Here is a 10,880-nt window from a genome sequence, read left to right as displayed (position 1 = left end):
ATTGTGCCATAAGTTTTGGTTAAGGAACTGATTCTCAGATTTAATTTCATCTTCAAAATTAACATCCGACCAGATTGTCAGTACTTCTTTGATAAAAGTATCCTTAATTTGAAATTTCTTTATGTCTTTCGTGTTGAGATTGCCCTTAAGGACTATTGGACCTCCACTTTTGTCTAGCTCCACATCAAAAAAAAGTTTCCATTTACCATGATTTTCTTCATCTAAATATTTTTTAACCCACGAGGCTTTCAGGGATTTGCTAAAACTTTCAATATCGATCATTCTGAGGCCTCCGCTTGGGTAGTCATTAATGATAACATTTCGTTTGATTCTATCTGGTTTTCCATTCCAAAGGAATGAGAAGAAAAGTTTGTTTACTTCTTTGATGACTTTCTCATTTGAAGGTAAAGGCGATAATACATAAACGAGTTGAGAGGCAACAAGACTCTTCAGGACTGTTATTTTGCCCATTAGTGTGAGTCTGCGATATTTCCAGCAGCTTAAGACAGTCCTTACCTTTTCTAATTTTTCATTGTAGTTCAAAGCCGCGGTTTCTTTCGCGTCAATTGAAAGCCAAACACCAAGAGCTTTTACTTTGTTTTTTGGCCACTTAAAGTTTCTTCCAGGAAGTGATATTTCAGAGCTACCACATTTTGATCCGATCCATAGAGCTTCCGTTTTTTTGTCGTTTAGTTTCAAACCGGAGACTTTGTAGAAATCATCCAGAGTTTGAAGACAATTTAGTAAAGATTCTCTTGACCCATTTAGAACTAAAGTTGTGTCGTCCGCGTATTGACTTAACTTAATTTCTTTATTTTTTACTAGGATTCCTTTAATATTTCTATTTTTGCGAATTGCTTTGGCTAACACTTCAGCTGATAAAACGAACAGATAAGGCGAAAGGGGGCACCCCTGCCGAACGCCTCTTTGAATTTGAAAAAAATCACTCGCCCAGCCATTGTTTAAAACACAGCTTTCAGAAGATTGGTAGAAAAGGTTTAACCATTTTATCATACCAGTGCCGAAACCGAAATATTCTAGAGTTTTCCTGATGAAAGGCCATTCTACTGTATCAAAAGCTTTTTCAAAGTCAAGAAACAGTAATAATCCTGGTATATTTTTTTCTTTTGCATAGCGAATGATACTGTCGATTAGTCGGATGTTTTCACCAATGAATCTGCCTTTAATAAAGCCTGTCTGATCGTTGTTAATTACGTTCGGGAGGTACTTTTTTATACGATTAGCAATTGCCTTAGCCGCTAGTTTATAGTCGCAATTTAGTAGAGTTAGTGGTCTCCAGTTCTTGATTAGATAAGGCTCTGCGTCCTTCTTTGGGATAAGTTTAATAATTCCCCTTCTCTGGGTGATTGAGAGTTGACCTGTATCGTAGGCAAAGTTTAATGCATTGATAAGAGTGGTGGATATGTCATTCCAAAACATTTTGTAAAACTCGGCTGGCAAGCCATCCGTACCGGGGGTTTTCTCTGATTCCATGGTTTTAAGAGCATCTAGGCACTCTTTTTTGGTAACTGGACCTTCGCACGCTTCCCTTTCATGATCGGTAAGGATTGTATCGTTTTCACCGTCAAAGAAGACAGATGTATCAAGCAATTCATCTGCCATACATCTGGATTCATAAAGACTCTTAAAGAAAGATACACACTCATTTCCAATTTCTTCGTTTGAAGTAACGAATTGGTTTTCGCTTATTTTGATTTGGCTTATTGCACTTTGTTTATAGTGTCGTTTTTCTAGATTTAAAAAGTATTTAGTATTCTTCTCTCCTTCGTTATACCACTTCGTTTTTGATCTCAATATTGCACCTTTAGTGCGCTCTTCAATTATTTTCTCAAGTTCACGCTTTTGTTTATCAATTTCTTCCTCGATGTGTGAAGTTTGAGCGTCATCTAAATTTCTTTTGTCGGCTTCCTCCTCTAATTTGGCGATTGATTGTTCTAGGTCAATTTCCCGTTCCTTTGTTTGTTTCTTTTTAGTCTTGGCATATAAAAGAGATTTTTCACGCACTTTTAATTTAACCATTTCCCAGAGAAGTGTAGGGCTGACCGAGTTATCTTCACTATATTCGTCAAGTGTTTCTTTAATAGTTGCTTTTATTTGATTTACATAAGTCGTTTCAGTCAAAAAGGATGTATTAAGCTTCCAGAAACCCGGTCCCCTAGGGTTTGAATGTATTGATATCTTTAAAGTAATCATAGAGTGATCTGATTTATATCCGGGAGATATTTCGGCGTGAGTTGTCGAGTTAGCAATACTTTGGCTTACCAAGAAAAAGTCCAACCTGCATTGAACTTTAGGGTGCCGTTGCCTCCAAGTGTATCTATTGGTTTCGGGGTGCAATAACCGCCATGCGTCCACTAAATCAAGATTCTCAGAAAATTCGTGAATAATTTTTACACTGTTTTGGTGCGTTTTTGGAAGACCACCGCTTTTGTCCTTTTCTAGATCTAGGACGAGGTTAAAGTCTCCTCCTATAACAATTTCCTCGCTTTTGAAGTCAGCAAGATGGTCGAAAAAATCAGAAAAGAACGCTGGGTTATCGTCGTTCGGGGCGTAGATGTTAGCCAACGTTAAAAGTTTTTCATTTGCTTTTATATCGCAAACAATGAAGCGCCCTAAAGGGTCGATGTATTGTTTTTGAATTTGTAAATTAAAGTTATTATTAAAAAGGATGCATACTCCTGCTTTATTGCTCTCATAAGTGCTAAAAATGGTTTGGTACCCCCATTCAGCAGACCACATAGAATTAGTGTTTTCGGTACAATGAACTTCTTGTAGCATATAAATTGAAAAGTTTTTTGTTCGTAGCCAATTAAACACCTCCCTTCGTTTCACATTATCTCTAAGCCCCCTGACATTTAAAGAAGCTATTGTCAAAGCCATATTGATTCATTTAGGATGTTTTTCATGGAAATTCCTTCACGCCTTGCTACCCCCACAATGAGATGACCGTACGTTGGTGTTACATGTTTGGCAAGATAAAATGTATAGAATTTAAATAAACAAAGGACCAAAAGAATAGGCAAACAAACACTTACAAACGAGTAAAACAATTTTTTGGTTGGGAACATGCAAATAGAATAGTCCGATTGGTGTTATGAAAACTACTAAGGGATGGCAAAAAGACGGTCGCCTTCTGTTTTTAAATAAGTAAGAAAAAGAAAATAGTAAAGAACAAATCCTAGATGGCGGGGATGGCGATTGCAAGTAGAAATAAATTTAGCTGTTACTTTCTGCGATTTAGTAGAGTTGCTCAATGCAAGACAAAAAAAGCATCAACAAATAGTCATTAGCATTTCAGTTTTAAAGTTCCAGAATCTTACCAGATGGCCAGAATTTTCCTCGGATAAACAGTTTATCTGGTTGCGCCTTGCTGAAAGAAGCCGGGATGTTGTTCTTTCTTGCCTTCTTAAAAGTATCCATTTGCTTCCTCCTTCTGGCGACTATCTCGTAAGGAAGGTCTTGGTACATCTTGAAGTCGCTTCCTCTTAAGCGATTGCCTCGAGAGAGTATTCGCTCACAGTCCTTGTATCTCAAAAACCGTGCTATGATCGGTCTGGGCTTGTCGTCGTTCTTCTTTCCCAGGCGGTGCACTCTCTGTATCTCAACAGTGCTTGCATCTTCCAAGCCAAGTTCTGTTTCGAGGAAATCGCGAAGGACTGATTCTGTTTCCTCGCGGCCGTCATATTCTTCTACAATATTCTCAAATTTCAGATTTTCGCGTCTTGAATAAGCCTCTAAATACAAATTTTTATCTTCCAGCTCGGTAAGCTTGGCTTGAAAAGCTTCATTCTCCTTCTGTAGATTTGCAAAGGCCTGTTTGGTTTCTTTCTGCTGGTTTTTAAGGCTCTCTGTAAACTCAAGATGCTTCTTAGCGGCGGCGTTCGTGCTCGTCTTTAAGTTTTCGATGTCTCGGCTTGCAGTCGCTTGAGAGTTTTCGAGACTCGTTATTCTCAGCTCCAAATTTTGCAAGGACTTCTGAACGCCATTGACAGCCTCTTGTATTTTATCTAAGTCGTCTAGCTTTTTGAGCTTTTGGTTGATTTCCTTAAGTGTTTCTTGCAGTCCCTCTGCCATGCTTAGGGCCGCGAAGATTTCATCATGGTCGTCTTCCTCGCTCTGCTCGCTCAAATCTGTGTTTCCGCTCCTCGGCTTTTTCGCCTCTGGTGAAGTGCTCGATTCATCAGACGAAGAGATTCTATTTCTTCTTTTGTCTAAAGTCTTTTTAAGATATGCGGCCATAGACTCCAGGTTCAAATTTGAAGTTAAGTGCCAGAAAGGCGGACCGATCAAAAAGACGTCTTACTCGGCCATTGCTCGCCCCAATCTCTTCTATACAGCTAATTCGAGAAAGGTTGTCTGAAGAAAGCACAAAAGTGCACGCAACAAGACCGAAAGGTGGTCTGGGTACTCACTTGAATTTTGTATATTGGCCTAAAGGAGATGTACAAGTTTGTATTTTTGCATGTGAAGATTTTGTTTTTCCTCTCAGGAGGCCTTTTTCTGTACCTTTACTTTTACTGTCGCATGTCTTTGAGTTTTGAAAATTCTTCTAAAATTCAGTGTGACTAAAAGTGTCTTGTTTCCACGTCTGAAGAGAAAGAAAACGTGCAAATTCGCGTTTGTCAATGCATGCCGCCATCTTATTAGTATTCAACACGTGCAGTAGCTTTCTACTTCTACCCATACTACCTTTCGGTCTTGTCGCGTGCACTGTTGTACTTTTTTTTTCGACAACCTTTCTCGAATTAGCTGTAAACAAAAAAAACTAAAAATGGTGTTAAAAGTGTCATTTTGTGTACTGTTTATAAACACAAATAATACAGCCACAGGGCCTGAACAATGTTTTTCATTTCATTTAATCTGGGCACGCGCGCTCAGGCTTTGGCGCACTCTAGGGCCTTTTAAATCTAACATGTGATCACATACACATAGTGGAAAACGGTTTCACACTGAAGAAGGGCTATGCCTGGAACGTTTGTGTTTGTAAACTCAGTACACAAAATGACACTTTTTACACCATTTTTTAGTTTGTTTTTGTTTATAGTGGATATATTCTTACAGGTCATCTACTGAATTTGCCATTCAAACCAATTGTATGAATCATCATCCAAATAATGGTTTCTCTGACTAGCAACTCAGATTAGAACGTGGAAATACTGGGGTACACTGTATTCCAAGTCTTGCTAGTAAGATGTCAATTAATAATTCATACCAACTGTACATACAGATGGTATTAAATGCTACTTTGACCAATTGTAGCTGTTTGTATGTGTTGTGGTTTAATTTTTTCCTTGGTTTAATTTTTTGCAAACCAGTTTGATTTTTACTTCCCTTTGTTTTAGATTATGATAATGAATATGAGACAATGAAAAATAAAAATAAAACTGGTTTGAAAAATTTTAAACCAAAGATAAATTTAAACCACAACATATGTATTGGATAACCTTCCCATCTCTCAACCAAGAATTCTTGCTTGAAATACCCCCTTTCCTTTTCTGTTACACAGCATACCCAGGCTTAAAAATGATTACTGATTATTCATACTGATGAAACACTGGTTAGCGTGGGTAACCTGTTGTAGACTAACATCCTATTGAGGGGTTAGTGGCAATACTCTGAGTCCCTCCGTTCAACAGAAGCTAGAATTAAGCTAAGAGCTGATGAGATATAGCCAAAGGTTCACAGGAATTTTTTTCTCACAATCTCTTTTGTAACAGATCAAGTAAGTCTCCTGCTGAAGAACGCAAACCTTTGCCTGAAAAGTCTTCAAGAAGGACCAGGGTAGGTACACTGATGAACAAACAAAGTGTGAACAATTTTGATATAAACTTCTGACATAAAAAGTCATTAGGGAAAAAAATTAATAGGTACCCACTCTACTCCTCAAAACATACAATAATAGCAAATTAAAGTTTGCTATGTGTTTTTAAGTTACCAGTTACCATTTCCGAATCACACCACATTGAAAAAAAACCATTTTATTTGTATAAAAATATTTTGTTAAAATGTAACGACAAGTAGTTTAAGAGCATAATAATAAAATTTTTTATTAGTTTGTTGCTGGTACTCGTCCTCGCTTCGAGGGTTTTTCTCCCGGTTCTCCGGTTTTTCTCCCTCCGCACAAAATCAACACTGCTAAATTCCAATTCGATCCGGAACAGTCTACGAAGAGCCACCGCGAGGAGGTGCCACTGCAAATTACAAGTTTTTTTTTTGTCAATTTTGTAGATTTCCAAATCTGGTCGGATTCTGCGAGGCAGAGGGAACATGGTGAGTATTATATATTATCAGTGGATGTGCACTGAGATCCTGTACTGGTACTGGCCATTGTGTTGTGTTCATGGGAAAGACACTTTACTCTCACAGTATACCGTAAGGTTACTATTGTTAGCGGCTACTAATTTTCGATATGTTATGAGCAAGATTTCACAGCTATGTAATTTAGCGATCATCCGAAAAATCTAGCCATCCAAATAATAATAACAATTATACACCTGTACTCAATAATAATAATAATAAAATAAAAAAATCTTTATTCTTTTCAAGATAACACAGGCTTTTCATCAACCGCAGCAAAATCCCCTACAACAAAGATATTTTTAAACGGTTGATTTGATTTGCCAAATTTAAATTTCCTTTGTTAAAGATCTAATCAATCAAATCAAGTTCTGCCGGCTAAGAGGGACAAGCGGTTCTGGGGACGGATGGGTGGATTTGCCCCTAGTCAGAGTGCAGACTTTGTAAACAACGTATAAATGACAGTTTTGTCTTTTATGTTTCGCTTTGTTTGTACAGTACGTATTCCTGAGAAGTCTCATTCAAACTTGCTGCACTAACCATTTGTCATGTGGCATGGTTCTTAGAATGATTCCAGGCAAAAAAACCAAACAAACAAACAAAAAAACATGCTCTTGGAGTGGGACTATCACGTCTAATTAATGTGCATTTTCTTGCGAGGTTATGAAAGCCACGGTGGCCTAATCAGTATTTAGCGCCTGCAATGGACAAGCATCCCATCCGGGGGGGGGGGGGGGAGGGGGAATAGAAATATTCCTAGCGCTTAATATTACGGAAGCCGGGATAAGCTCCGACCTGCTGGAAATCTAGGCTCAAACGCAGACTCGCCTATTCAATCAAAGTTCAAAGATAGCTTCCAGGAAACCAACTCAAGGTCACAAGTCACCTTGAAATGGTTTTCTGGAATCAAGCCTCAAATTCTAATTGGACACCGTAAAATTCCGGTTATAAGCCCTGGGCTTATACAACTTCGTAAGGGGTTTTGGGTGGGCTTATAAACGGATGGGCTTATATCCGGGAGGGCTTATAAGCGGAATAAAAAAAACGTCATGAAACAAGCCACGGGAGTGTTGATCGAAATACGTTTTTAAGTTAAAAACGCATAATAACGCAATATTTAGCCCTGTTCAGTACTGTCATCCGGTAGAGGGGGGCTTATATCCGGGAGGGCTTATAATCGGATGTATTTTTTTGTTGCCAGATAGATGGGCCTATAACCCGGGGGGGGGGGGCTTATAAGCGGGAGGGCTTATGACCGGAATTTTACGGTAATCCCTCTCCACGGAAGAATGTGCACGCTTTTGGGCTTCGCACTACTAGTAGTTTTTTTTGTAGCTCGAATCTGTTCGTTAGGACCCTAACAGGGTTATCCTTTTCTTAATAACATTCCTCATTATAGTTTTTTCTTTTTTCAGCGCTATCGTACACCTCCACCGTCCTCACCTCCAAATGAATCTCGTAACAACACGAGGCGTTTCACTCCACCAAGACGTCATTTTCTTCCAAGACGTTCAAGGTCTCCACCACGACGCGCGAGATCTCCGCGCGAGCGTTCGAGGTCCCCACGTGGCCGGTCCAGATCTCCACGCAGAAGAGTCGCATCTTTTGAAAGAAAACGTTCCAGCTCTCCACGAAAACGTTCGGCATCGCCACAGAAACGTTTGCAGTCTCCACGAAGAAGTTCTAACTCTCCACGAAGAGGCTTGGAATCTCCACGAAGAAGATTGAATTCTCCAGAGAGAAGGTCGAAGTCTCCGCAAAGAAGATCGAAGTCTCCACAAAGAAGATCGAAGTCTCCACAAAGAAGATCGACGTCTCCACAAAGGAGATCGAAATCTCCGCGAAAAAGATCGAATTCTCCACGAAGAGGCTCGGAATCTCCACGAAGAAGATTGAAGACTCCAGAGAGAAGCTCGAAGTCTCCGCAAAGAAGATCGAAGTCTCCTCAAAGAAGATCGAAGTCTCCACAAAGAAGATCGACGTCTCCACAAAGAAGATCGAAGTCTCCACGAAATAGGTCGAAGTCTCCACGAAAAAGATCGAATTCTCCACGAAGTAGATCGAAGTCTCTACGAGGACGTCCGCAGTCTCCACAAAGGAGCTCAAAGGCTCAAGGAAGAAGATCGAAGTCTCCACAAAGGCGATCGAGGTCGCCTCGAAGACGCTCCGAGTCTCCTCGAACAATCGATAGAGTGCAGGCCCAAGTAGAGCAAGAATTATCACAAAGAACATCAACACGGCAAAATTATTCATTTCCGGATGAAATGAGACGCGAGAGTTTTACCAGAACTAAAACGCACTGGGAACGAAACAAAAGCGAAAGTAGCGACAAAGATAGCGAGCCATCACCCAAGACAAAGCGGTCCTTAGAAGGAAGAGAAAGCGAAGAACGTAAAAGTGCTTCCTCTGATGAAGATCAACGAAGAACAACACAATCATATGATCGAAAACTTGAAAGGTTTCAGTCTGCAACTAACGGTGACATTGACAGAAATACGAGATACCAGAAGCGAAGAGGACATCAAGCAAACAGTGAAGGTCAGGAAGAAAATGAAGATATGTTACACTTCAAGAGAAAACGGAGCGATCGCGAAGAAGAACAAAGAGCAAGGAGAAGCGAACGTAGTTCACGAAATGTAACGCGCGAGTATGAAGAAGATAATACGAGATCCACGTCTGAAACTAGAGAGGAGAAAATAAGTCATACGGGCAGATCAAATGCCTTAGATAGACTTGTTGGAAGCAAAACGGAATACAGTTTGCGTGACAAAGATTCCATTACGCACAATAGGCGTCACCATGGAGACGATAAAGCACATACAGACAGTGATAGCTCCGACAGTGAACGCGAACAAGACGTGAAACGGAGTGCACGAGATTCCCGTGAGGAGCAGGGTGGGGGTGAACGTCAGGGTACCCCCCATGATAAATCAGATCGTCAACAACGCAGCCGCAGTAGGAGTATTGATAGGAACTCTTCTAGTGAGAGAAACCGGAAGTCACGTCATCACCATCGTCACCATCGTCATCGTCATCATCATCGTCATCATCGTAAACGAAGCTCCACTCCATCAGAAAGCAGGGCTGTAAAACAACGAAACGGCGATAGTACCAGCTAAAGTGTTGGCTGAGTTTAGGACCAGACCCTGTAGTGGATAAACTAAAAGAAAACCAATTCATTTGTGAATGCGTGGTCTCGCTGTCCAAAAGATAACAAGAAAAGGAAGAAACCACACAGAGAAATAGAAAGTGGCTCCGTTACTCCAATCAGTATTGGCTGAAATAACAGAGCACGTGATTAGCAGATAATGTCACGCAACGTTTCTAAACAATCGAAGGACGCACCAAAACCAAAGATTTATTATTATTATTACTCATTTTTACTGACTTTATCTGTCTTTTTCTTGTTTTACTTTATTAAGGAAAAACCTTTTTTAGTTTTGTCTGCAGAAAAGTAAAATTTTGTGGTTAACCTATTCATCCTTTTGTCAAATGACATACTTGTGTGGTCGTTGTGAACTGTAAACAATGTATATTCGAAGTGCGCAATATATATCCGTTCGAATTACTAATTAAAGGCTTCGGCGGCCTTTGTAGAAATGAAGTTAATTTTTTTGAACTCCTACAGATCGTCTTATGTTTACTTTCTAACAAATGCAAGTCGGGGTGTTGCTCCGATTATGACACACGCCAAGGTAACTGAACACTCGAACTCTGTTGTTTTTGTGTTACGTGATGGAAAAGACTGGTTAAAAATGCACAATGCGTCAAAAAACATGTTTTGTTAACACTGTAAGTGTACTGGGCATAAAAACCTTATGTTAAACTTTTAGATCAAAAGTTTTGAGAGAAAAACCATAACCCGATAACGCAAGGCGCACATTTCCAGAAATACACTTTATCGGGCCTAATTACCCTTCCGCCTACCAAGGAATCTGCACAGATTACATTTATTTGCATTTTCAATCGAGAGTATTTTGCTACTATTACATTCAACTTTTTGCAATTCTTTCAGTATATTAGTTGATATTTTGATTGCAGCACAGCTTTGTTTACCTCAGTTATGGGTTTATGTTGTTATTACATCAGGGGCACCCAACGAGAAATATTTACTATAGGTGTGGAAACACCGTTTTTATGTTGTAAGTGACCTTTTCGTGCTATTTAAAGCCTTAATTTTAAACGCTAAGAAAAGCATATCTTTTCGGATACGCTTGCTGAACTTTCAAACTTCAGAAAATTTTAGGGAACGAAATATTGTTACCCGAATTTACGAGCCGCTGATACTTTCTCGAAAATCATAGCTGGCCTTTTTTCGTTCCCAAAACGACATTTTTCTCTCTCCGAAAACAACAGTCATCGCTTTTCCCATATCACGAAAGTTGAAGCTAAAGAAATCTCCATTTTTCATCACACTTTAATCCGAAAATCGTAGGTGATTATAGGTCTTCCGAACAGATATTCACCGAAACGGACTGTTGGGTGCCCCTGTTACATGACAGTCTGCAAATTACAAGTAAGGTCACTGGCCCGTTAACAATTGTAGCTACTTTGAGATTTAC

The 10,880-nt window shown here is 39.6% G+C and overlaps 1 protein-coding gene across 1 annotated transcript in view; it reads left to right on the top strand.

Annotated features, from left to right (window-relative positions):
* Nucleotides 1-10,440, top strand: part of LOC144661739 (uncharacterized) — a 33,052-nt gene extending 22,612 nt beyond the window's left edge. Inside the window, exons 11-13 of the mRNA XM_078522560.1 lie at nt 5,739-5,802; nt 6,250-6,291; nt 7,734-10,440. Coding sequence (XP_078378686.1) covers nt 5,739-5,802; nt 6,250-6,291; nt 7,734-9,437 — 1,810 coding nt within the window. The 3' untranslated portion in view covers nt 9,438-10,440. The remainder of the gene's footprint in view (nt 1-5,738; nt 5,803-6,249; nt 6,292-7,733) is intronic.
* The last annotated feature ends 440 nt before the right edge of the window (nt 10,441-10,880 follow it).

This window comes from Oculina patagonica, chromosome 7, assembly GCF_052425735.1.
Source record: "Oculina patagonica isolate OP01 chromosome 7, crgOcupat, whole genome shotgun sequence".
NCBI lineage: Eukaryota > Metazoa > Cnidaria > Anthozoa > Scleractinia > Oculinidae > Oculina > Oculina patagonica.
Note: the sequence above shows the minus strand (reverse complement) of the source record. Positions and strands in the feature narration are given on the sequence as shown.